The sequence below is a fragment of the Sorex araneus genome, chromosome 1 (genome assembly GCF_027595985.1).
Source record: "Sorex araneus isolate mSorAra2 chromosome 1, mSorAra2.pri, whole genome shotgun sequence".
Lineage (NCBI taxonomy): Eukaryota > Metazoa > Chordata > Mammalia > Eulipotyphla > Soricidae > Sorex > Sorex araneus.
Genome location: NC_073302.1, coordinates 172,808,971 through 172,835,953, shown reverse-complemented (window position 1 = coordinate 172,835,953; position 26,983 = coordinate 172,808,971). Strand labels below are relative to the sequence as shown.

Here is a 26,983-nt window from a genome sequence, read left to right as displayed (position 1 = left end):
AGCAGCAACAGAGCGTCTTACCTCCAGGCACCACCACTCCCAGGAGTGAATGAGCACCGGGACCGGTGTGTGAGCACTGCACCTGAGCATGCGGGAGTACCACAGCCAAAGGCACAGCCCCTGTGAGCACTGCCACCAGAATGTGTGTGAGCACCACAATAACGTGCCAGCACCACACCCATAAGTGGGAGCCTGCTGAGGACCATCCTGTGGGTCTGACCTGATCACTGCGGGGGCGGGGGGGGCAGCAAGGAGAGGGGAATGAAGGGCCTACAGACCTGCCCTGACAGGTGGTCTGGATGCTGGCTGCACAGACACAGTCTGAGGGCAGCCTGTTCCCACACCAGGCATGCACTCCTCTGATGGGATTCCACATTTTCTTTCTTTCTCTTTTCTCTTTTGGTTCACATCCAGAGGTGCTTAGGGGTTACTTCTGACTCTGCACTTAGAAACTACTCCTGGCGGTGCTCAGGGGACCACATGGGATGCCGAGGATGGAACCCGGGTTGGCTGTGTACAAGGCAAACACACTGCCCACTGAAATATTGCTCTAGTCCCTCCCAATTTTCAATTATGATCATATATCAGGAGTAAAATGATCTCATGGCACTTGTAATGGCACAGGGTTTCAGTTTTATTCTTTTTATTAATGTTAAATAATATCTTATTATAAATCCATCTTTCCTCCCTCCCTCCCTCCCTCCCTCCCTCTCTTCCTTCTAGTTTTTGGGCCACATCTGGCAGTCCTCAGGGCTTTGGGGGTAATACAGGATGCCAGGGATTGAACCTGGGTCCACCTGTACCATTGCTTCGGCCCCACTAATGATCTTTCTCTTTTTGAAACTGGACCTCATTTGTCATTCATGTTCATTTCTTCATTTTTCTCCAGTATGATCATTTTCCTTTCTGAAACCCTATCTTTTTAATCATAATGATAAATCTTGGTGTTCAGTAGGGTTTCTTTCCCCACAATACCATAGGCAATTTTACTTAGAAAAGTTTATCAGTATTTTTCATACTTCCAAGCATCTTTCCAAATGTATTTTAGAATATTTTTATTGAGTCATATAAAATACTTCTATTTTAATAAACTAGGTTAATCAAGAGAATTGGCATCATTCTTCTAAGAGAGCTAATAAAACTGCCTCCAGTGTTTATCTTCTAATTTCTTCATGTTGTTTTCTTGTTTGTTTCTCCTATCAGTTTTCCTTCCAAATGTCTGACATATCACATTAGAGAATTCAACTTTCTAGTCTGTTAATAAGGTAGTTAACAAAAGTAATATGGTCTGCAAATATATTCTTTACAAGATGTATTCTTTACGATTAGATTGTCATTTCTTTGTTGTGTTATTCTTTCATACACCATTAAGCAGAAATAAGAATAAAATAAACTTTTCATACTTCATTTAGATGAGAAATGCCACTACCTACAAACTTGATAGCTGAATATTTGATTCTTGAAACAAAACACTTTTAACATATTGAAGGCATATGTATTCTTGGAGGCTTTAATTTAAATTATGAGTGTAAAATTTGAGATGCACCTTTAATATGAACACAATTAACTGGCTCTTCATATTTTATATAATACTCTGTAGCATTATTTTCTGATTATGGGATGCTTAATTGCTGAACATTAGTGAATAATTTCTGTACACAGATAAAGTGGAGCCTAAAAAAATGGTTTCATAGCAGCTAAGTCTAAAAACTCTGACTTACAACTGATGTTTGCCTTAAAAGTCCAGAACGTCCAGTGTCAGGGAAACATGGTACATTACCGACACGTCCCAAACTTGCTAATAACACAATTCTGTGAGAGATTCATTCTTCCAATATATATAACATATAACATCAATCATATATACTTATACAGGCATCATGTATGTTATGTATTGTATCTATCTATCACTGTATCACTGTCATACCATTGTTCATCGATTTACTCAAGCAGGTAAGCAGGCATCAGTAATGTCTCTATTCCTCTCAGCCCTGAGATTTTAGCAGCCTCTCCTTACTCATCTTTCCCAACGATTGGAGGCTCTTTCAGGGTCAGGAGAATGAGACCTATTATTACTGTTTTTGGCATGTCAAATACGGCATGGATAGCTTGCCAGGCTCTGCCTGCGAGGGCAGGATACTCTTGGTAGCTTGCTAGGATCTCTGAGAGGTATGTATATATCCTGTCATCCTATTGCTTAATGATTTGTTCTAGCGGGCCCAGTAAGGTTTTCATCATACTAGCCCTGAAATTTTAGCAGCCTCTCTTTACTTGTCCTTCTCAACGGTACCGCATTAGAGGCTCTTCAGGGTCAGGGGAATGAGACCCATTATTGCTACTGTATTTGGCATATGAATATGCCACGGGGAGCTTACCAGGCTCTCCCATGCGGACAGTAAACTCTCGGTAGCTTGCCAGGTTCTCCAAGAGGGAAGATTAGGCTATCAGATGTTGGATAGCTTCTGGGAGCTTGGTTTTATAGTCTCTGGATGTTGGCCATTGATGGGATTACATGGCACTGAAGGCAGTCTCTGGGTGTGACCGCCCAGCTACTGGTAAATGGGGAATCTGGGTGGAAGAGGCCCAGTCCCGATCTGAGCAGCCTTGGAGATCTTGGCCCCGGGTCCCGCACACCAGGGTTCCTCTGCCAGTTCCTTCATGTGTGAGGCTTGTCTGAACATGGAGAGTAGCCTTGAGCATGGCTGTGTCTGGGTATCTATCTATATATTATATTATTGGAAGGGAATTTGGAAAATGACCAATCAGAGAACTAGAGCAGACCAAGTTGTCTTAGAAATGATCCGGAAGGGGGTTAGAGGGATAGTACAGTAGGTAGGGCATTTGCTTTGCATGTAGCCAACCCGGGTTCTATCCCCAGCACCACATGTGGTTCCTGGAGCCTACCAGGAATAATTCCTGAGTGCAGACTAAGAGTAAGCCCTACGCACTGCTGGGTGTGGCCCCCCCCAACTAAAAACAAATAAAAGAGTGATTTGGGATCAGGGTGCCCTTCTCTTTCCCGGGATCCCTGGCAGATGCCCACTCACGGTACAGCAGCTTGGCTCGAGGCCACATCCCCTGCACTATAGCCAGAGACCAGCAGCTTCTCTAGAAGCCAGGTTGGGGCGAGGATCCCTGCCTTGGTGACCATCTCCGGGGCTCAATGTCAGAACCAAGTCACAAGGACCCACTTCTTTTCGCCACCCCAGGTAAGGAGTCGATATCACAAGTCCCCGACTTACGAGAGGCGCACTGGTGGCGGAGCCGTCAAAGTCCTTAGACAGGGCATCCAGGAGGAAATCTTCACTCACAGGCTGCAAGAAGTGGGACAGGTGAGCACAGGCCGCTCCTCTCTGGGCACGCGTGGGCTGCCGGCACATGCCCCCCAGAGGCCACCCAGGCAGTACCAGGCCCTTCCCGGCTCCCAGGGGACCAGGAGAGCAGACACCAGGGGGGACTTACGGGGAGCGGGTCTCGAGACTCAGAGCGCTGGGCAGGTTTTCCAGTCTCGTCCTGTGCAGGGGGAAGGAAACAGAGAGTTCAGGCCCAGGTCAGCATGGTGGGGTGGGCCACAACGGGTTCTGCTCATCTGTCTTTGCGGTGCTGGGGACTGAACCCGAGCCGCCCGCACACCGACACGCCCGGCTGCAGTCTGTCACCGTGACCCTCCTTTCAGGGAATTTAATATGAAAAACAGACAGGAAAAGGCGAGCTTACCGTGACCTCTTCGAGTCTGTAATCCGGAGGGATGGTCTCTTCTTTTTCACCAAGCTTTTCGCGATCCTCCTCCTTGGCTTTCTCCTGCGGGAGAATTGGAGCATGTCGGCTGCCCAGGATTCCCCACGAGCTGAGGCCGGGGGCCCAGGAGGATAGTTTTTGAGGGGGCTCCCCCCCATGGTGCTCAGGGCTTATTCTTGTGGAGACTCAGGAGACTGCTGGGGTGCTAGGGGTGGAACCCGGCTGTGCAAGGCAAATGCCAGCCGAGCTCCCTCCCTGCCCCCTCCTGCGGTGGAGCCCCGAGGGCCTGTGGAGGCAGCTGCAGGGGCTGAGCTGTAACCACCTCCCTGCGTCAGCGGTGGTGAAGGGCATCCAGGGAGCTGGAGCAAGGCCAGCACAGAGAGCTCAACGTGCGTCCTGTTCTCCAGCCACAGTCATGCTCAGACACCCCCTCTCCATGCCAGGGACAAACGGGACACACTGGAGAGAAAGTGGGGGCCCCAGGCTGGGGGTGTTCTCATGAGATCTCTGCAGGGCGCAGGCCAGGCCAGGGGCCCCGGGAGGCTCTGAGCCGCCCTTACCTTGACGCGGTCCTCGGCGGGCTGGCTCTCTTCGGGGTCCGCCTCCCTCTCGCCCAGGCTCCCCGCCAGGGCATCCACAGCCTCGTCGGACATCCTGGCCCTCTGAAAACACAGCAGTGGCACCCTCTGGAGACAGGGACGGGCAGTGCCGGGGCGCAGCCTTTACGCCAGCAGCACAAGAGGCTGCAGCACGAGAGGCTGGAGGCATCTTTTCCTCTCTTTACTGTTTGAGGGGCCGCCAGAGGCACACTCAGCAGTGTTTGGGGTCCGCGCAGTGCTCCTGCTTCACCCAAGTGAGGCCCAAGCTTCAGTCCTCAGAGCTGCCTCTCTGGTCCACATGTCATCCTTCTTTTGGTGGGTGCAGGGAAGAGGGGCCACACCTGGCTCAGTGCTTAGGGCTGACTCCTGGCTCTGTGCTTGCGAGACCATATGTGGTGTTGGGGTTGGTCCCTGCCCTGGAGTTGACCATGTTTAAGACAGTAAGTGTCCCACGTCCTGTATTACCTCTCTGGCCTCCGTGCATCTTTTGATAATGGGTTAGCAACTAGAATCAAGTTTAGAATGGACAGCTAGATAAAGAATCTGTGGTATAGATATATGATGGAAAATTACTTGGTTAGAAGGAAAGATGAAATGATGCAATTTGCTGCTACACAGATGAAAATGGAGAGCTATTGTGCTGTGCAACGCTGGTTACGAGAGGGACAGACAGACGATCTTTTATAGTGGGATGTAAACATAACATGGGGCTAGAGAGAGCATGCAGAGGAGAGGGCGCTTGCCTTGCATGCAGTCAACCAGGGCTCGATCCCCGCCACCCCATGTGAGTCCCTGAGCACTGCCAGGAGTGATTTCTGAGTGCAGGGCCAGGAATAAGCCCTGAACTTCTCCAGGTGTGGCCCTACAAACAAAAAACCTAGAAACACAGCAAGGGAACAACAAATTGCCAAAGGCAAGTGAGCCTGAGAGTGAGTCCAGAGAACTGAGCTTAGCACAGTAGGGATAAGAAGGGGTGACCCTGACACAGCTGTGAGGACATGGCTGGGTGTGAGTGGGGGCGGTGTGTGCATGAAACAGCCAATCACAGGGCAGCAGGAAACCAGAGACTCTCAGTTAAAACCACGTCAACTCTTAGGGCCAGGGTTGAGCTGGGGGCACCTGCCTGGCTGGTGCCAGGACCCCGAGTTCAGGCTCTGCCACTGCATCCCTCCCACCCCATGACCCCAGCTGATCCTCTCTGGAGTCCAGCCCCAACTGGACAGGGTGTCCCCAGCTGGATGCAGGCCGAGGGCTGGCCACAGCCTCCAGCTGCCTGCGTGTGGCCATGAGCTAACACGGAGGCCAGAGAACTCCCCGCCTTGAGCCCCCGGCCAAGGCTCCTCCAGAATGCCATGTGCAACAGCGTTGCACATGGTCCCTCCTCTGGCCCCGGCCTGCTGCCCAGCTGTGGCGCCTACAGAGATTGAGTGATAGTCTGAGAGTGCCCCGACCCCGAGGTCCCTTCTCTGGGCACTACCAAGACTGCCTGAGGGGCAGCACCCACTTCCAGGGACTCGGAACCCCCTGATGCCGCTGCTTCAAGGTCCTTTTCTTAGGGTAAGAGTCCACCAGGGGCCTCTGCGGCCCGCTCTCGTCCCTGCAGGCCCCGTTCACTGTGACCTGTTCCCCCAACAGCTCCCCAGCCCGGCCAGAAGCGAAGTGTCCATTTCTGCTATGAGATTTACGTGGACTGGCCAGGGATAACTCAGAGTCGTTTCCCTCCTCCAGAACAGATGTGACCAGACCAGCTAACATCTCTTTTCTGGGAGAGGCCATTCCTGGCTCTGAACTTAGGGGATAACTCCAGGAGGGCCTGGGGAACCACAGGGGATGCTGGGGATCGAACCCGGGTCCGCCATGTGCAAGGCAAGTGCCCTCCCCGCTGTACTGTCTCTCTGGCCCTGGAACCAACATTGGAGAGAAAAGTTCACAAGAAGCTCCTGCAGAGCTTCCCAAACAAGCTGGCTGGTCTGATGCCGAGTGGCCAAGCCTGCAGCGACGGCTCAGCGCTGGCCTCTGCTCTCAAGGACCCTGGAAGCTGATGGAAACAACACTCACAGAGCCCAGACTGTCCTTCCCACGAGAGTGCGACAGTGGGGAGGCAAGGGTGACCTGGCAGAGGGTCAGCCAAAGGCACGTCCACCAGGCTGAGGTCTGAGAGGGGCGGCAGGGACAGGCGCGAGGACCCACAGTCACTCGGGAACTAGAGACTGCCTCAGAGGAAGAGAGCCTCGCAGCAGTCAGGGAGAGGGTTCCAGCAAAGCCCAAGAACCACCACCGAGAGTCCCGGGAGGGAGGAGCAGCACAGGGATCACTCACCGTGGGCGCTGGCTTGGCCGGGGCTGCCTGGATACTGCAGAGAGAGGCCCGTGGCACCGTCTCCACCACCGGTGTGGGGGCGCTGGCCTGAGGTTCCTGCAGGAAAACCAGACACGATGAAAAATATCAGAAACAAGCTGGCTGGTAGCACCCGCGGGCCAACATGAGCCTCCGCTCCGTGGAAGCTGTGAACAGGGCTCTCCGGATGCCTGAGGATGCTGAAACCTCAGCTCCCATCACTGACGGCCTCTGGCCGGACTCCTGACCTTGCGGATGTTACTTATCTGTGTCTGAGTCCCTGTTCCTACATCTGCAAAATGACAATGCCCGCATCTCCAGAGCTGACATGGGGTTTTTAACTCCATCAAACTATGCAACACTCTGCCTGAGAACATACTGCACTCCAATTTCAGGAGCCATTACTATTTCGGTTACTAATTTGTTGTTGAATGACTGCCATGGGCCATTACAAAATCTATTTTACGTAAAAGCATCTTTGCTTTTCATCAAGTATCACCCCCAGCCCCGCCCCTGGCCCTGCAGAGATGCTTAGTCAAGAAGTGCCATCCTGATGGACCAGTGCTCGGGTCTGGGGTGCAAGGCTATGGCGGGGGAGGGGGGGTGGGCAGGGGTGCTGGAACAATGTGGGGCCTTGCCCTGAACATGCCACAGCCGCTGGCACATGTCACTGTGAACAGGAAGAAATCTCACCCCAGAGGTCCTCAAGGGCCATCCCCGGCCGGCCACTCCAGCATTATGAAGGACCTTGTTAGAATGCAGGTTCTTGCCACTCCCCTCAAAATGCACTAAATTAGAAATTCTGGGACAAGCTACAGTCTATCCTGAGAGTAAAATTTCTAACAAAACGTCTGAACTCGGCATTTCTCAAAGACCTGGTAGTGCTGAGAGACACCTCTGTAGGCCGAGGGCATGCTCTGCACATATGTGGGAGCACTGGGTTTGCTCCCCGGCACCACACGGGCCCAAGCACTGAGCACTACCAGGTACGGCCCAACAGTCAGAACAAAATTCAAGGCCTTGTGTTCAGGAGAGGTCACTCACTGGAGGTCGCGTCTCTGTTCAAGGAACTGACTAGACTAGCACAAGTGCGGAGGCCAGCAAGAGTGGGAGAGCTGAAACTCTGAGCCCAAAGCCTTGCAGGGGACCAGTGGAGCCTGGGGGTGCTGGGTGGGAGGGCAGAGGCTGGGGAGGGAGATGCGAGGTCTCAGACACCCAAGTCCAGCTGAGACCTCTGGGGCCATCTCCCGCCCTCACACAGCCTGGGCAGCTGCTCTCAGGCCCCAAAGCCACCAACAGGCCCCAGGCCAAACTGCCCAGTTACACATTCTGGACTTTATGGAGCCACATCTCCAAACTCTCCAGTACCGACATCCCGGCAGGAACACAGCAGATTGGATGGGATATAGCGCAGAAGCCAACCAATCTTGACTAGCAAAAACATTAGCACAGAAGCCTTAGCTTGCAACAACAGCTTAATAAACCTTCAGGCAAGGACTTACTATTAGGATACAACAATTTTCACGTTTCTTATATGGAGATATTTTTCGATCATTCCACTAACCACTTAGTGGTAACAAGCAACATATGATAAGTCACCGTGGGCCTGCTACAGGGGCAGGCTTGAGGGGTGTTTGGAAAATGGAGACAATGGTGGAGGGAAGGGGATAGTGGTGGTGGGATTGGGGCTGGAATACTGAATGCCTGTAACACAGCGTCATGAGCAACTCTGTAAACCATGGTGTTTAAATAAAGTGTGGGAGAAAAAACGGTGATAAGATCTTAGCAGAGCTGGAATGAGAAGGGCCAGGCTGCCAGAGGACTGTTTGGTGACTGGAGATATGTAGAAGGCAGGCAGAGAGAAAGATTTAGCAGGGGCCTGTGCCCTACAGGACTGAAGCTCCCAAGGGCGGAAGGAGACGGTGGCCGGGCCAGGCCTGGGGAGGAGGCATGAGCCGAGCTGGCCAGAGACAACAGACAGAGCCACGATCCTCAGGGGCCATGAAACACAGGCAGCAACCATAGGAAGCATGGCTGGGGTTTCCCTGGAGGAAGGGTTCCGGGGTTCACAGGCCAGCACAAATCCAGGTTCAGCTTGTAGGAGGAGGCATGTCCAGGCCACAGCAGGACTTGGCAGCAGAGACCACAGGTGGCACAGAGGCATCTGGCATCTGATCAATCCTGCCACGGATCTTCATATTAACGCCATCAAAATCCAAAACCAGATGGGGTGTGTGTGTGTGTGTGTGTGTGTGTGTGTGTGTGAGAGAGAGAGAGAGAGAGAGAGAGAGAGAGAGAGAGAGAGAGAGAGAGAGAGAGAAAGAAGAGAGAGGAGAATGAAATCAAAGAGGACATGAGGAAATGGAAACATATACCCTGCTCGTGGATAGGGAGAATCAATGTTGTCAAAATGGCAATACTCCCTAAAGCATTATACAGATTCAATGCGATTCCTATAAGTATACCCATGACATTCTTCAAAGAAATGGATCAAGCAATCCTAAAATTCATATGGAATAACAAACGTCCAAGGATAGCTAAAACAATTCTTGGGAAAAAGATGATGGGAGGCATCACCATCCCCAACCTCAAACTTTACTACAAAGCAGTAACAATTAAAACAGCATGGTACTGGAACAAAGGCAGAGCCGTAGACCAATGGAACAGGGTGGAATATCCCTACACACAACCCCAAATGTACGACCATCTAATCTTTGATAAGGGAGCAAGAGATGTGAAGTGGAGCAAGGAAAGCCTCTTTAACAAATGGTGCTGGCACAACTGGACAACCACATGCAAAAAAATGGGTTTAGACCTTGACCTGACACCATGCACAAAAGTCAGATCAAAATGGATTAAAGACCTCAACATTAGACCACAAACCATAAGGTACATTGAAGACAAGGTCGGCGAAACCCTCCACGATATTGAAGATAAAGGTATCTTCAAAGGTGACACGGAACTAAGCAATCTAGTAAAAACAGAGATCAACAAATGGGACTACATTAAACTAAAAAGCTTCTGCACCGCAAGAGATACAGTGACCAGAATTCAAAGACTATCCACAGAATGGGAAAGGATATTTACACAATACCCATCAGATAAGGGGTTGATATCAATGGTATATAAAGCACTGGTTGAACTCTACAAGAAGAAAACATCCAACCCCATCAAAAAATGGGGCGAAGAAATGAACAGAAACTTTACCAAGGAAGAAATACGAATGGCCAAAAGGCACATGAAAAAGTGCTCTGCATCACTAATCATCAGAGAGATGCAGATCAAAACAACTTTGAGATACCACCTCACACCACAGAGACTAGCACACATCCAAAAGAACAAAAGCAACCGCTGTTGGAGAGGATGTGGGGAGAAAGGGACCCTTCTTCACTGCTGGTGGGAATGCCGACTTGTTCAGCCCTTCTGGAAAACAATATGGACGACTCTCAAAAAATTAGATATTGAATTCCCATTTGACCCAGCAATACCACTGCTGGGAATATATCCCAGAGAGGCAAAAAAGTACAATCGAAACAACATCTGCACATGTATGTTCATCGCAGCACTGTTTACAATAGCCAGAATCTGGAAAAAACCCGAATGCCCCAGAACGGATGACTGGTTGAGGAAACTTTGGTACATCTATACAATGGAATACTATGCAGCTGTTAGAAAAAAGGAGGTCAAGAATTTTGTAGTCAAGTGGATGGGCATGAAAAGTTTCATGCTGAGTGAAATGAGTCAGAAAGAGAGAGACAGACATAGAAAGATTGCACTCATCTATGGTATATAGAATAACAGAGTGGGAGACTAACACCCAAGAACTGTAGAAATAAGTACCAGGAGGTTGACTCCATGGCTTCGAGGCTGGCCTCACGTTCCGGGGAAAGGTCAACTCAGAGAAGCGATCACTAACTACATTGTAGTCGAAGGCCATGTGGGGGAAGGGAGTTGCGGGCTAAATGAGGGCTAGAGACTGAGCACAGCGGCCACTCAACACCTTTATTGCAAACTACAACAGCTAATTAGAGAGAGAAAACAGAAGGGAATGCCTTGCCACAGTGGCAGGGTGGGGTGGGGGGGAGATGGGATTGGGGAGGGTGGGAGGGACACTGGGTTTACGGGTGGTGGAGAATGGGCACTGGTGAAGGGATGGGTTCCAAACTTTGTATGAGGGAAGTATAAGCACAAAAGTGTATAAATCTGTAACTGTATCCTCACGGTGATTCTCTAATTAAAAATAAATAAATTAAAAAAAAAAAAAAAGAAGAGAGAGGAGAGAGAAAAGAGAGAGAGGAGGGAGTACAGAGGGAGAGAGAGAGAGAGAGAAAGAGAGAGCACATACTTTTGTTTTTTCAACTGGCTTTGGTTTTTCTTCTTTCCGTTTGGATGAGTCAAAATCTGCAGAGAGTTCATCGATGAGTTCTGATTCACTGAGTGGCTGTAAGACCAGATACACAAGAGATGAAGGAGTGGTTTTCACTATCAAAAAAACATTTTTTTTCAGAGACTCTTTGCAAGTTCATTGATATTAGGCAGCATCGAAAGCCCAAAACTAATCTACCATGGGTGTGTTTTGCCTTTCTGGATAGAAATAAGGAATATTAAACATATTCCTCAGCACCACCACAATGCTGAAGGCCTGTTTCGGCCAGTGGGCTGTCGTGGAGATATACTGGTATTCTGGCAGTCCAGTGGGTTGAAACCTGTTTGGAAGACGTATGACACTGCATCCCTAAGATACACGGACAATCTTGTAAGTCAACGCTGCCTTGATCAAAAATAAGATCTCCTGACATCCCCATTTGAGAAGAATTGTATTCAAGTAAAATGGCCTGTCCTTTTGATGAAGACCTGCACAGCTTTTCTCACATGTCTTTTTCCTTCTACTTCCTAATCATATCCTCTCAGAATGAGTCAGAGGAAACAGAGCCTGAACTCTAGGGTTCAGTAAGGAAAGCTCTGCCAGGCTGTGTCCCCCGGGCCTGCACCCCTGGAGGGCCAGGAGTGGCAACCTCAGACAGAACAGCTCACCACGCAGAAGCTGCCTGTGAACAAGGCCTGAGCTCTGCGTCTCGCCTGGGACTGCTGAGTGCGGGTGGTGGGTCAGCTTCTTCACCTGTGAAATGGGACGAATCACTCTGCCTTTCCCACTCAGCAAAGATACAAGTGAAAACAAGCAAAGGGGCAGCAATGCTGAAGTAACAAATACACATCTGTGGCTTAGTATTATCAGGACAGGCAATGCTTAGGATCACCACGGTAGGTAATACTTAGTTAGCACCATCACGCTGGTCTAGGCAAAGATGGCAGAAAATCATGGCAGGGTCATGACTAGAATCAACGCTAATTTAAGGAACTTGTGGACACTGACCCCTGATGTTCAATGAAGAGGCTTAGAGAACTCAGAAGGAAAATATGACTAAGACAAGGAGGCATGAGTCAGCAACAGGAGTAAAAATGCGGCGGGCCGTTTCTCTCTTCAGCTCTACCCTGGCACACAAGAAAGTTTCCACAATGAAACCTTACAGGTTCACTGGTTTTTAAGGATCCTAAAATCTTATTTCCTGAAGCTTTGTATCACATTAAAGTGCCACAGTTATTTTCATAAAAAGTATTTACAGAGAGCTTATTTCCTAACCTTGGATTTTTCCTCTGGTTTTGGCAATAGTGGTTTTCCATCTTTATCCTACAAATGAAAAAGACAAGAGTTACTGAAAATGAAACAGTATATTTTGCTTTCTTGCCCCATAAAATTTGTCTTAAGGTCTTCCAGAATAGGAAAAGAGAACATGTTTTTTTCCTGATATTTGAATAAATTCCCAGTTCAAACTTTTTTTTTGTTTGCAAACTGGAATAAGGAGCTGGTGGTAGAAAATCAAAAGCCCAAATGCCATTATCATATATAACACACGTGTAATTTTCTTTTAAGGTCACTGAAGAAAGAATCCATCAATTAACCATGGAAATAGAATTTATAGAAAAAATCTGCTGGCAGAAAAGGTAACATTGCATTAGTAAAGGATTTAAAGCCTTCATTAATTGAGGCGTCCCAATTTAGGTTACTTCTCCACGTGAGACACCATCCATACCAAACAACACGTAGAACTCAGCGATTTTTCCATCCTGTTCTTTGCAGATATGTTTATGTATTTCAAAGATTAGCTGCAGATAGAACTGCCTTCCTTATCTCCAACCAAAACCCACTGCAACAAAGCCCCCCAGAACTGAGGGTCGTGGGTTGGGCTAAATCTTCATACACTGATGTCTAACAGAGGATCCACGGTTGGGGGTGGAATGAGTAGGATCAGAGCAAAAGCTGTGGGTCCCTCCTCTGGCATTAAGACCTTTGTCAGCACTGTCAACCAAGGAAGCTCTCCAGTCCATGGGGGTTTTAACGGTGCCACTACTCAGGAAACCCTTTGGCTGTTGTTTTGGGGGCCACAGGCTGTGGTGCTCATGAATCAGTCCTGTGGAGAGCAGGACTCGAACCAGGATGGCTACATACCAGGCAGTGCGTGGTCCCTGTGCTATCTCTGGCCCCGAAGCATTGCATTGGGTCCTCTCAAGGTCTTTTATTTTAAATGCATTTGGGGCCACACCTGGTGCTCGGGGTTAATCCTGGCTCTGCGCTCAGGGCCACTCCTGGCTTTGCTCAGGGTTCATGCCTGGCAGGGCTCAGGGGGCCCCTTCTCTCCTGTCCCAGGAAGCTTGTCTTGAGCAGCCCAGGGGTGGCGGCAGTGATCAGGATTTCCCACATTATTGAGGCAGGAGGGGGGAGGTCCCTGGGGGCCACGGGGCTGGGAGACCCCAGAGTGCGGGAGGCGGGTGAGCGCTGCTGCCTTACCGTGGCTGCTCTGAGCCTGTACTCGGATGGGACGGTTTCATCCTCTTCCCCACACTTCTTCACTTTCTCCTCTTTGGCTTTTGCCTAAGGACAAGCGGGAGAAGGATGTGAGGCCCTCGCCTGCACAGGACACATCAAAAGGTCACAGTGAGCAGAGTCCCAGCCAACAGGGCACCGGGCTGAGTGGCCGTGGGGGCATGTGGGGTGAGCAGAGGCCTCTCAGCCAGGACTGGGGGGCTGCGCCAAGCCAGGATCCAGGGGCCAACTCCAGCCAGTACCCAGGGGTCTGAGCCCAGCTAGGATCTAGGGCCTAACCCCAGCCAGGATCCAGGAAGCTGAACCCAGCCAACACCTGGGGGGCTGAGCTCAGCCAGGATTCAGGGGCTAAGCCTAGCTGGACCCGGGGGTGCTGACCTGCCCTGCACTCAGGGGCACCCCATGCTGGCTCATTTCCTGAGTTCACACGGGGCTCACAGCGATCTCCCCCAGGCTCGCTCTCCCGACGGCCTCACCAAGCTCACTGTGGAGCAGGATTCTCTGGGCCAGAGAGTTGCTGGGGGAAAAGAGGGTTCTCACACTTGTAAAATCCAGTTCAGAAAGCTCGGGAGATGCACCCACCTTCCCCCCATCCTGGCTGTCCCACAGGACCTGGCTTCATCTCTCCTAAAAGGGCCCCTGACGGTTTCACTGACATGCAGAAGCTAAGTGAGCTGAACGTGCAAACGGGAACTGAACCAGAGCTTAAGAACTCGGCGAGGTTCCCGATAGAGGAGGGAGGGTGGGTGCACTGGGCGAGGTCAAAGGTGTAGCGGGGCAGGAGGTGACCTGCTGGCAAAGCAGGTGTGGCTGCTGATGTCGCACGTAACGCCATACACCGAAACCTACACGTCACAACCCAGCGTTACTCTGACGAACACATCGATGTTGCCACTGTGATTTGTGCCAATGAAGCCCGTCCAAGCCACTGGCGGTGTGTGGACACCAGTGTGTTAAAACCAGGGAAACAAGGACTCCCTTCAGGAATTAACTGGATTCCATGAGCCATCAATGCATTAGATATTCGGGGAGGGGCAGGGGGCACTGACTTCTAAAATACATCTGCATTGTAGGCAACTAAGGGCCCAAAGATCTGTGGTTTGCAATAATCTAGCCCGCCCTCAAAGCACGGACTAAGCAGGTTCTGTGGACAAGGCAGGTCTGTGGTGGGGGAGGGGCCCCCGTGGTGAACTGCAGCTCTAGCTGCCAGCAAGGATCGAAGTTTTCCTCCAAGTTACTAGTCCATTGATTTAAGACGTATTTTTCTGAGGCTTCTGACAAGCCAGGGACTTTTCTGGAGGTAGGAATCAAGAGTTTTCTTCTCTCTATAATGCTCAGGGGGGTCGGGGGGGATCCTCTATGCTGAGGATCGGACCAGAGTTGGCCACATGTGAGGCCAGCGCCCGAACCCTGCTACCTTTCGGGTCCCTCCACCGACGTGAGATTGTGACCCTGATGCTCAGACTATGGCTCTCCACCTGCCCCCAGAGACTCAGCCGAGGAACCAGGGGCCTGAGACACAGAATCGACACAAAGCTCTCCGCCAACAGCAGACCGAACCTGCTGCCAGGGACGGCTGGTGGTTCACGCTGGCACGTGGTTAAATCAAGACAAATCGCAGCCCCGGGGTCAGGCTTGGGACAGAGCAATGTCGGCGGGTGTAAGCATTGTCCAGACCTCGGCTCACTGCTGCGGCTTCCCAGAGGACGGTCAGTATGCCCATGTGCCAGCAGCCCCCACCACTGGCCAAACTGCTTTGCAAGGCTTGGCTCCTTTCCATTTTCCACATTTATGGGTCGCTAGGCCAGACCCAGCAGAGGGGCTATGCGAGAGGAGGACCCCCAGAGATCCTCCGGCCCGGCACAGGCCTTTCTATGGGACCTTTCGCCACATGCATTTGTTTGGCTTCACTGCTGGACTTATGTGCCCCCGTCCCTCTCTGCGTGGCTAGCTGGAGCAGCCCCCCACCTGGACCCTCCTGCACACAGCGCCCTGCAGCTGCCCGCTCCCACACCCAGGGGGCTCAGCGCCAGCCCCTGGGCCCCCATGTTACTTGGTCCGAGAGGACAAGGATTCCTTCTCCTGCACCCTTGTGCTCGCCATCGCGGAGCTGCTCCTGCCACAGCTCGCTGGACGGGTCCTCGAGGAAAGCGGAGGAGAGAAACTGGCCCATAGTTGGAGCAGGGAAGGGCCCGGCTCAGGCAGGCTGCCGGGACACCTGGTGACTCCCCTTCCCCAGAGGATCAGGGCAGGAAGTGACAGAGGGCAGGCCTTTGTGACAGCACCAGTGGCCACTCCCCTCCTGGCGCATAGGACACCTGGGCCCACTGCCACCGGCACTGGCCCTTCCTGGGCTTGGAAATCCCACCCACGGAACGGTTCCGTGTGAGAACGGCTGGCTCAGCTCAGGAGGCCCCGGAGAGCCTGGGGGGCAGGGCTCAGGCTGCACGGAATGTGCAGGACTCTGTGGGCCCTCTGACCCCTCTCCCCGCAGCCCTGCCCAGAGGAGCTGCTGCCCTCAGCCTGGCCCGAGTTATCTGCTCGGGCAGGTCACTGAGGCTCCTGTGAGTAGTCTCCGTGGTGGCTAATGGCAGACTTAGGAGTAAGCACTGGCCGTGCCAGCCTGCGGGGCCCTGTGTCCACCCTCAGCTCCGCGTCCTACCTCGGCCACCTCCTGCAGGGAGCTGAGGTCCAGCTCGGGGTCCGGCTGGCGGCTGCCCAGAGAAGCCGAGAGTGCATCCAGGGCCTGGTCGCTCATGGCCTCCTGCGGGAAAGGAACATTCTGGGCATCCGAGAAGCCCCTCCGCTCTCCCCTGGCCCTCGGCGCAAAGCGGCCCCAGCCTGGCAGACCCAGCACAGAAGGAACAAGAGCTGCCGCCCCGAGAGTGGGCGCAGGGGCTGGGCCGGCGCCGCCCCCTTACTCAGCAGAGCGGGAGCCGGCTCTTATCTGGGCCACCTGCAGGGACGGGACTTGACTGCTTCTCCCCGGAGACCCTGTTTCCAGAGATGCCTCGGGACAAGGCTGTCCACGAGCATGTGGCAGGCCAGAAGGGGCGGCGGGGATGCCCAAGAGCCCCACCACTGCCTTCCAGAGGCACAAGGCTCTGAGGGATCCCCCCTCCTTTCTGAGGGGTGTGGCACCCGGAGCTCCCAGAAGGCAGATAAAAAGCAACGGTCTGTCCACAGGCAGGCGGGTGGGGCCCAGCCTCAGGGCTCCTGACAAGCACGTCCCCGACCACTGTGGGCAGTGCCCAGCTTCCCCTGGATCCTCCCTCTAGGGCAAACAAACCACCATCCCTCCGGAAATGGGCTTTAACCACCCCCATCTTCCCGGCGCCCCTGCCCTCCCCAGCCCAGGAAGCACAGCCCTGGGGCTCCGGGCTCAGACCAGGTTAGGAAACTAAGGGCAAGAGTCTATGTTCCCAGAGCACGATTCCTCTGGCGCACTGCCACGGTGAGGAGACCCGCATCATGACCAAGGAGACAGCGCTGGAGCCCCCCAAGAGCAGGGGCAGAGGCCAAGAGTGCTTATCCCGCTGGGAGGGGAGCGGCAGCACCCAGCTCTGCATCTCACAGCTCTGTACAGACCAGTCAGGAAAGATGCTCCTCAGCTGCATGAGCACTGCAGGATTACCCCGAGACATCGCTAGGCCTTATCAAAGCCGGGCTCTGGGGGAACCTGGATGCCTTGCAAAGCAGCAGTCTGGTACCTTCTCCACCTTCCTCTTCTTCTCGTGGGGGGGAGCGGCACTTCTGATCACCTTGGCAGACTGAGCTTTTAAAGCCTCTCCGGATGGTTTCTGAGATACAGAAGGAAAAGGCTGAAATACAGACTCAAGCCCGTCTGGATTTTAGAGCTGGAGGTGGTTTCTAATGGTCCTCCCCACCCCCCATCCCCATCCCGCTGGAAGCAATACCTCCTCCTGGCCACCAGTGGCAGGACTGCAAGTGAAATCGGAAGACAGCGAGTCGATAGCCTCGTCGGGCCCCATGGGTGCCTAGGACGACACACACGTGGCGTCACATGAGCCAAGGTGGAGAGTGAAAGCTCCAGGAGCCGAGAGCGCACATCTGCCACTCCTCCACTGCTAAGGGGATGGGCCAGTGGAAGCCGACGGACGTGGATGGGAAGGGACCAGCCCTCCTCTGTGCATATCACACGTCACAAGACCTGCCCCAGACCTTTAGGGGCGGAGGCACTCCCGGCGGTGCTCAGGCGCTACTCCTGGCTCTGTACTCAGGGATCACTCCTGCTGGGTGCCAGGGACCATATGGGATGCTGGGGATCAAACTGGGTCAGTCGCATGCAAGGCAAGCACCCTGCATGCTGTATTCTCACTCTGCTCCTGTTTGCATTAATGTGCGTTTGATCCTAAAATCTGCCTCCATTCTTCTCCCTCTCAAGAAAGCTGCACGAGAAAACGAAGACCCACCAACAAGCCCCATGCCCAGCCCCCTCCCTCAACAGGGAGAAGCTTCATCTGTTTAGAGACGAGCCTGGCCTCAAGCCCCGCAGAATCCCACCCCAACACGAGCCATCAGCATGGCGCAGGGAAAGGTTCATGGGGACTCACCGCAGTGTCTGTAGGAGGACCTGCCACCCCTTCTGTTTTCTGAAACGAATCACAGTGGGAAGAGTTTGAGAAGGGAACATTCCTCCTCGCTATGTATCAGTGACATACACTCCTGGACGGCCTGTGGGCTAGATCTCTGAGCCCCCTAAAGTCTGTATGTGAGGCCCCGAGCCTTGGTCCCGAGCCCCAAGGACTGTGCCTTTCCACCAGGAATTTGGTCTAGTAAAGGCAGGCGGAAGCACGGATCTCTAACATGTGTTTCTCTACATGGGGAGCCCTGGGCCCCCAGGCGGGCTGGGAAGATTCAGGGACTGGCTCAGGTGTCAGCCCCTCCGAGGAAACACCTGAGCAGACTCTTCCTGTGGTCACAGAGGGAATCAGGCTGTGACACTCAGGCACGAAGCCCCAACAAAGGAACACCCGCCTACACACCCGTACACACATTTAACTTCGAAAGAGTGAATGTGCCAATGAGACAAAAATAACATTTCAATGAAGACTATAAAGCAGCGAACTTACAGCCAAAAGCTCCCTATACTTTGGAGGTATTGTGACTTCTCTTTTACCCAATTCCTCTATGTACTTCGAAGTCATTGGATCCTAGAACAAAACGAAACACACACACACACACACACACACACACACACACACACACGGAGCTGATTAGCGAACAATTTCATATGTGTGCTCTGTGACCAAAATTATACTCCATTATAAACTTAAACATGACTAAGAAAAAGCAGAAATCACTAAGCAAAACTTCACATAACGATCAGACTCTGGAATTATACAAATACTCCTATTTAAGTGGTTTGCCCCACATGTAATGCTAGAAAACACTCAAACCTCTACAAGTGGTAGCTGCGGGACTCTGGGGTCATTTAATGTTTAGTATGATCTTGTTTGTTTGTTTGGGGACCACATTCTGACTTTATAATGCATAATTAGATTATAACTATAATCTACAGGTCTGGGGAAAAATACTGCAGAAGAGCTTCTTTTAGTAATTTTGCATTTTCTCTTAAATGTCTTGTTAGATTCTCCTTTTTTCCTCATTTTAATAAAAAAATATTTCATGTTTCAATGCTCCCAGAAATGACACCTGAATGCAGAGCCATAAGTAAGACCTGAAACACCACCAGGTGTGGCCCCAAAACCAAAGTAAATAAACTTATTAATATGAATTCTGGAACCAAACCCTTTGTTTTGTCTGTCACAAATGCTTTCTTTCTGTTGACTGTGCTGTTTTTCACCCCCCACCAAGCCAGGAATGGGTGAAAAACCTCAGGTGCAACTGGGGGGTGAAGGGAGGGGTGGTATTTTTATGCTTAAAGAAGGGAGATTCCAGGGGCAGTACTGAAAAGGGGGTGGGAGGCCAAATGAAACCTCAAAATTGATGTCTACTTTTTAAAATAACAAGGAACATAATATTCTTGCCTTTTAACTTTTTTTAGGCATTGAAATAGAAATGAAGTAAGGGTACTATAAACTCAGAAATCAAAAGACTTTCAAGTCAGAGTTGGGAATACCTGGAAATCAAAATGAATTTCCTGAACCTAAATCTGAGGAAGAAAGAGTGAGCCTTTGGGAGCCGACACGCTATACCCCAGGGTCAGCAGACAATAGTGTCCACTGGCCCACTGGCCACAGAACAGCTACTGTTAACACACACGGTCTCCGCCGCTGACAGCGACATTAAGCCCCGCGCCCACTGAGTGTGGATCTCTGCATCACATACTGAAACTTCGGGTCCTGTGTATGTGGAGTTGTCTTCAGGTACTTCCTCAGGGCCCCCCAAAGTGTCTATGAGGTCATCCAGAGCAGCGTCCATGCCTGACTGAAAATGAAAGAGAGTGACATTCAACCGCCACTTGGCACACGTCGCTCAGGACGTCCAACCACAAGAAAGGTATGCCAAGCAGAAACACACCATACAACACAAAGTTCTTCAGACAGCAAAATCTGGCCTTTAGCAAACTGCAGTTAGAGTTCCAGAGGACAAAGTCTGGATGGAAAAGATTTAGGGGTGTGGCTGGGGTGTGGATCAGCAGCAGCTTAGGAGCTCTCGTGCACGTGACCCGGGCTGTTCCGTGGCCATGAATACACGCACAGACAGAGATGAAAAAGCTGTCTTACGGGAGATTTCAGTATTAGTAAATTATGCCATAATCTTAAGAAATCGAAAGGCATTAGTTACTTGGACAAATGAATGTGACAGCACAAAATGCAGCCCAGATCACGTTGCTACACACAGGGGTATACAGCACACAGCTCAGCCGCTACTGCCCATCAACGATTTTCCAGGGTTCTCCCCACAAAGAGCCCCACCTAACCCCTGCTGAGTATATCTCCACACAGGGCTCAGCTCCAAGCACCGCTGCCTGTCCTTTCATCTGAGCCTTCTTTGAGCACTTAATGAGTTTACAAAGCGGGACTTGGGAGAGCTGGCAGGTCACTCTGCATATGGCCTCAGAGGAGTGAGCTGAGGGAAGAGTGCTCCACCCTCTTTAGTCTGCTCTGCTGTGACATTCAAGGGGAGAACCACAATTTGGGTAAGGGCCCTCTGCATCTTCTTACCTTCCCAGATGGTTCAGCCGGTGTCGATTCAACTGGCACAGCCAACACCGAGGGTTTATTTTCTTTTTTCTGGTAGGGGTTTAGTAAGAAAGAAAACACACCTCACATACCCACACAGGAGTCAGCACTAGCCCAGCCTCTAAAGCGAGCTCCTCCTCGTCCCCGTGGCCCGGATCACACACTGGGCACCTCTGTCCCAGACACCATGATGCACGTGCCATTGCTTTTCCCACAGGGCACGAACAATACCACTCTTGGCTCACGGCCGAGCACGGCTCGGAGCATCAGACACCTTCCCCGCAGCATACAGAAAAGTCTGCAGCAGTGAAAGTCTGCTGAGCATCTGGCTCTGTCCTGGTGGCCTCGCTCAGGGCCTCCAGCCATCCTGCAACACCCACAAATTCTCTCTGGAACGATCAGTTGGAGGGTACTGCATGCTCCCGCTCTCTCTCACAGCAGCCTGACCTGACCACTACCTTCCCCCCCACTATGGCTTTCCTATCCCCACCCACTTCCAGGCCGTCTTGCTTCCCCTGTCCAGTGGTGCTGGACCCCTGGCCATACTGGGGGATGAGATGTGGTTCTGGGTCACCACAGAACTAGGGTTGGCTGTGCGCACGGCTTAGTGCCTTCACCCCCGCAGTTTTGCTCCAGCCTCAACAGGATACACGTTTATCTGATAACTTCCCCGGACCTCTTGCTGTCAGGATGATCTGCCCTATTTTGAAAAGCAAGGGCCTAGATCTATCCTGCTTTTCCTCCACCGCAACTTCCATGTCGGCCTTCTTGCAGATGCCTCGGGGAGCTGGGCGCAGCCTGGCGGCTGACTGCATAGTCTGGGCAGGGACGACTAGCAGCCGCCGTCTGCATTGCCAGGCTCTGAGCAGTGGCTTCAGGAAAGGAAGCCTGGCCCAGGCTTGACCGCGGGGCACAGGGGCTCCTCCTGAGAGCACTATGCTGGACCCCCACACACCCAGGCGGGCGCAGGGACAGCTTGTGATTTGCAGGTGATGGGGCCACTGCTGTCCACAGGGAAGGCTGAGCACGTGCTTGTTCCAACGCTCTTTAGCTCAACTTGTACTAAGGGCAGAGTCGAGGTGAATCCCAGGTGAGCTCCCGGGAGGACACCACCATCCTCCAACGAGGCCCCAGAATCATGGCCTGAATGCGTGAAGCACCCAGCTATCCTGAATGCGGCCCCCTCTCTCAAGGCCACGCCCGTGCTCCCTGACAGAAGTCCTCACCCGCACAGTTTGGCTACACACGGTTATCTGGTGTGGCAGCACCCGGGGCCTGGGGCGGCAGAAGCTGTTGGCATCTCTCATAAAAGACACCTGACCACAGAGGGCTGGTCACTTCATGCTTACCTTATCATCGGTCCTGCCTGATGCAGACACAGCCGCAACCACGCTCTCTCTCCCCGAAGACCGGGCGTCCTGGGGTTTCACCTATGGGTGGGGGCAGGAGAGTGTCAGGATGCAGGACCCTGAGGGTTTTTCTGAGGTCACGAGTGCACCGCCACTGTCCACCCTTAGAAACATCTTCTAGAGCAGAGGCTCCCAAGTGGGCCTGTCCTGTGACCCTTCTCGGGAAAAGTCAAGCGTTTATTCCTTCTTCCAAGGTGCATTAACACCTCCTGACAGCTGAGCCAGGCCCCCAGGTCCCCTGGTCACAGGCCTGTGAGTTGCCAGGATATAGCAGGGGGTGTCTGCACACACAACAGGGGTTGGGGAACAAAAGCCAATCCTTGCCCTGGAGGTTCCATTGACAGAAACTCTAGATTATCTTTTTCTTTAAGTTTTTTAAATATACATAATTTTTTAGTTTTGGGGGGGTCACACCCAGTAATGCTCAGGGGTTACTCCTGGCTCTGTACTCAGGAGTCCCTCCTGGCAGTGATTGGGGAACCATATGGGATGCCAGGGATTAAACCCAGGCTGGCCACATGCAAGGTAAGTGTCCAACCTCCTGGACTATCACTCTGACCTGACTCGATTTTCAAGAGAAGTTTCGAAAGTTAGATCTTAGGTGAAACATATTATGAAATAATTGCTGCCACCTAATTAAAAATAATTTTAATTATAATGTTCACAATGTAAGACCAGTATTATTTTATCTCCTTTACACCCCCCCCCTCATTTAATACTAAAGCACCATGAGTTACAAAGTTATTCAGTTGGGTTTTTGAAATGCAATATTCAGTCACCAATCCTGCCACCAACATCAGCTTCCCTTCACAGCATAAAAGGCAATTATTATTAAAAAAAAAAAAAAGAACTTGAACATGATACACCTGGGCTGCCTGGGAGGGGTGGGCCCAAAACCCGTGTGCTTGGAGAGGAGCAGCCCAGCCCCGGCCTCCAGAGACCTCTCTCAAAGGGGAAGTTCTCAGAAATGCTGATCCCGGCCCCCGAGGGCCGCTGGCTCTGGAAACGCGCTTCCTGCTTGAGTACTCTGGCTCCACAAGCCCATCCCATCCATAGGGACCCTCACATTCCCATGCATGATTTCCAATGCCGTCCATAATGAGGGTTCACGCGTGCACTGTCCCTCCCCACACACGGCCCTGCCCCCTTTCAAATTTATTTCAAGACCCTCGCGTGAAGCAGACCATGCAGGTCCCGGGTGTTCCTATACTGGGGAGGAGCAGACCCAAGCTCCCTGACTTCCTGGGGACCACTGGGAACCTCTGTCCTGCAGTGTTGGGAATGGGGAGGCCTGGGCGGAGGCCCCGGCCCTTCCAGAGGTGCCTCTTTGCAGTGGACGGCCACGTGGAGGCTCTGCTGGCCGAAGCAAGGGCAGCCCTGGGGCGTGTTCCTTCGTGGCACCCTAGTTTCTTCTCTGCCAACTGTTCCACTCACCTTTGGTTTTGCGGATCTCTCTGGTGGCGGCTGCTCACTCGAGCTGGACGCTGATTTTCCACTAGAGGCCCGCTGGTCGGCGGGCACTGCTGCGTGCTCAGGCTGAAAACACAACACCATGGGCTGGAGCACTGCGGGAAGTGCCAACCCTCCCCAGGACAGCTGCCCGAGAAGCGTCTGGGGCAGGCTCTGCGGGTTCAGCCTTGGCTGCTCTCCTGCGAGACAGTCCACTCTGCACGTGGAGTCTGTGTGGGCACATCCTGGGGATGAGGCAGAGCTCCACAAGTGAACTACACGGCTGGGCACTGCCACGCGGTGGCGCCCTTCAGCCGGAAAAGCAAGCCCAGCCGCTTCCCGCCGAGGCCCCTGGTCCTAAGGGGTCTGCTCTGACCTTGGTCTCCCCATGCCCACACAGAAATCTTGCCTGATGGCTTTAGGTCTAAGGCTTGGCTTACCTCTTTGTGTTCCTTTGTTTCTGTTTCTTTGGCCTTTTTCTCATGAAGTGCAGACGGCTGTCAATTTCAAAAGATAAAAGCTCAATTATAGTGGAGCCCACTGTTTTCCTTATTTGCAAAACAAGCTGCATCACACAGACCCCACATGCCATCCGCTCTCCTGGAAATGGCCCGCACGGTCTGGCCAATGGCGATTCCGCCAGCAGGATTAATCAAAGAATATCGAGAAATGCACTGCGTCATCCGAAACGACTTTTCAGATCCGGGAACTATCTGAATCAGCAGCTATTTTCATCACTGCTGCAGATGGGAAGTGCAGGCCCATCTAAAAGCTGTCAAATGCGCCTTTTGGACCCGGCTGTGGAAGGAGCATGATGGAGGGGCCCGAGGGAGCGCCCTCGGACCCCAAGCAGCCCACTGAACTAATTCCGGCATGGGACCAGAGACCCCACGGCGTGCTGAAGCTGTGGGACCCGGGCATCCCCCAATTCTTTTAACCTGTCTCTCTCTCAACTCCTCCCTCCTGAACACAGCGCAGGGGCCGCGGTTTTCCTGAGCGCAAAACGGAGTCGCCGATTCAGCCAAAGCAGGACGTGAGCGCGCTTGCGGGAGTCCCCAGGGGGCGGGGGCGGCGACCCCCGCCCACCGCAGTTAGATACTTAAACCCACCTCCCCCACGTGTGCTTCCTTTTGGACCCGGCTGTGGAAGGAGCATGATGGAGGGGCCCGAGGGAGCGCCCTCGGACCCCAAGCAGCCCACTGAACTAATTCCGGCATGGGACCAGAGACCCCACGGCGTGCTGAAGCTGTGGGACCCGGGCATCCCCCAATTCTTTTAACCTGTCTCTCTCTCAACTCCTCCCTCCTGAACACAGCGCAGGGGCCGCGGTTTTCCTGAGCGCAAAACGGAGACGCCGAGCCTCTCTCTAGGTTTCTCCATCTTATGAGCACCATAAAAGGGTAAAAGTTTATAGTGATGTTATTTCTGGTTGTACTTTCCCTGGACTTTATACAGAAACCCAAAACCGCGCGGCCGCTGCCGCGGCCGCGCGACTTAATGTCATCTTAGTATGAGCAATATGTAATGGTTCCTTTCTAATGGGGCGGACTTTTGTGGGAGATCCTAATAGTAAGTCTGTTGCTGAAATATTGAAGGCAATCAAAGTGGTAGCCATCTCACTAGACTGAACTAAGCTATATCCCCACGCCGGCTGAGAAGAAATTTTCTTCTTTCTCGGGAAGAAACGAGGTGTGTCATCAACTACAGTGTGATGTCCATTAAGCAAACAGACCTGGTGGCGTGGGAATGGGATATAAGGGGAAAAATTATGTACAAGGAACAGCGGGACGCTGGTGTAATCTCGAGCCGGAGCCGACACCAGCGCAAGACCGTCGGTTCCAGAGACTGCTTGCAGATACTCTACAAGTCTATCAACTAAGCCAGAGCCCCACGCCTGCTGATGATGGGAAATAACCATCCTTTTCGGTTTTTTTTTCCCTTGTCAGGCAGCGTGGCGATTACTAAAACAGGCGTGAACTCGGTGGCGCGGGGCAAGGGGGAAAAAGAAAAACTATGTAACAAACAGCGGGACTTAATATCTCTATATTCTTAGCAATGGAGAACTATCAAATGCCTCCTTGGCAATAGGACTGCTTTTCTTTTTTGGGGGAAACCCCAACAACGGTAGTGAGTTGTATGTTGAAACATGGAATGTAATCGAAATAAGGCGTAAACGAAGTGAAACATATCATGTGCAAGGGTTGGGACTGGGGAGGTGGGAGGGGGCGGCAGGTATACTGGGGGGGTTGGTGATGGAAGATGGGCACTGGTGAAGTGAAGGGTGTTTGAGAACTGTATAACCGACATAATCCTGAGAACTATGTAACCCTCCACATGGTGATTCAATAAAATTTAAAAAAAAAAAAAATAAAAATAAAAAAATAAAAGCTGTCAAATGCACCGTGTCCACTTAGTTTGTAGAAAGGGGACCCTGCTTCCTCATCAAAAAATGATTTTTAAAAAATCTTTTGGGGCTAGGGATGTAAGGTGCTTACCTTGCATGCAGCTAACCTGTTCAATCCCTGGTACTGAATATAATCCCCTGAGCACTGCCAGAAAAGATCCCTGAATCCAGAGCCAGGAATAAGGCCTTAGCACTGCTGGGTATGGCCCCCAAACCTGACCCTACTCAAAACCAAACAAACAAGCAAAAAGAAAAAACTCTGTATAGCATGTACAGAGCATACTATATATCCTTGAATTAAGTAATACATTTTTCCTTGTCTTACTCATTGAGAAGACGATCACCAGAAACTTAATCTTAAGAGTTTGGGAAGACAAAGGAAAGCATTTAAATTTGGACTAGAAGATGAGTACTACAGACTTCACGAATGCTTCCAGCAGAACAAGTGACCACCAAGTGACCTTCCACAGAAGCTGACAGGCCTCATCACCATAGGCTGGCTTGGCCCTCGCCTGCAGGTCAGCTCCTCCCGCCCCCAGAGTCCATGGATCTTCTGCAGTCCGCCCCCTGCGGGCTCCTGTGCTCAAGGGAGGAAGCAAAATGCCTCCTGCGACACCCTGAGCTCTGACCCATGCGGACACGGAAAGACCGTCAGTCGAGAGACACGGAAAGGGGGCCCCAGAATAACTGATAACTATGTCCACCAACCCAGACCACATGGTGTAAAGAACCCAGCCGACTCCAGGTGTCCAACAGATTTCCTCTCCAAATCTTTGTGTACTATTTTTTGGAAGGGGTGGGGACTTGAATGGAGGGGTACACACCCAGCAGTGCTCAGAGTTTAGTCTTGGCTCTGTGCTCAGGGATCTCTGCTCGCAGGGCTCAGGGGACCACACGGGATGCTGAAGATCGAATCCAGGTGGGCTGTACGCAAGGCAAGAGCTTTGACTCCTGTCCTATCTCCCTGGCCCCTGGATGGCTCATCTTTAAAGTAA

The 26,983-nt window shown here is 52.0% G+C and overlaps 1 protein-coding gene across 6 annotated transcripts in view; it reads right to left on the bottom strand.

Moving 5' to 3' along the window:
• Window positions 1–26,983, bottom strand: part of CAST (calpastatin) — a 107,904-nt gene that overhangs the window by 16,194 nt on the left and 64,727 nt on the right. For all 6 annotated transcript variants that reach the window (XM_055134848.1, XM_055134841.1, XM_055134854.1 and 3 more), the window contains 18 exons: window positions 24,025–24,081; window positions 23,570–23,671; window positions 22,076–22,156; window positions 20,709–20,777; window positions 19,870–19,968; window positions 18,651–18,731; window positions 18,132–18,170; window positions 17,475–17,555; window positions 17,268–17,357; window positions 16,220–16,321; window positions 13,522–13,605; window positions 12,316–12,363; window positions 11,020–11,115; window positions 6,657–6,752; window positions 4,299–4,400; window positions 3,718–3,801; window positions 3,463–3,513; window positions 3,243–3,314 (listed from right to left, as the gene is read on the bottom strand). In XM_055134848.1, coding sequence (XP_054990823.1) covers window positions 3,243–3,314; window positions 3,463–3,513; window positions 3,718–3,801; window positions 4,299–4,400; window positions 6,657–6,752; window positions 11,020–11,115; window positions 12,316–12,363; window positions 13,522–13,605; window positions 16,220–16,321; window positions 17,268–17,357; window positions 17,475–17,555; window positions 18,132–18,170; window positions 18,651–18,731; window positions 19,870–19,968; window positions 20,709–20,777; window positions 22,076–22,156; window positions 23,570–23,671; window positions 24,025–24,081 — 1,434 coding nt within the window. The remainder of the gene's footprint in view (window positions 1–3,242; window positions 3,315–3,462; window positions 3,514–3,717; window positions 3,802–4,298; window positions 4,401–6,656; window positions 6,753–11,019; window positions 11,116–12,315; window positions 12,364–13,521; window positions 13,606–16,219; window positions 16,322–17,267; window positions 17,358–17,474; window positions 17,556–18,131; window positions 18,171–18,650; window positions 18,732–19,869; window positions 19,969–20,708; window positions 20,778–22,075; window positions 22,157–23,569; window positions 23,672–24,024; window positions 24,082–26,983) is intronic.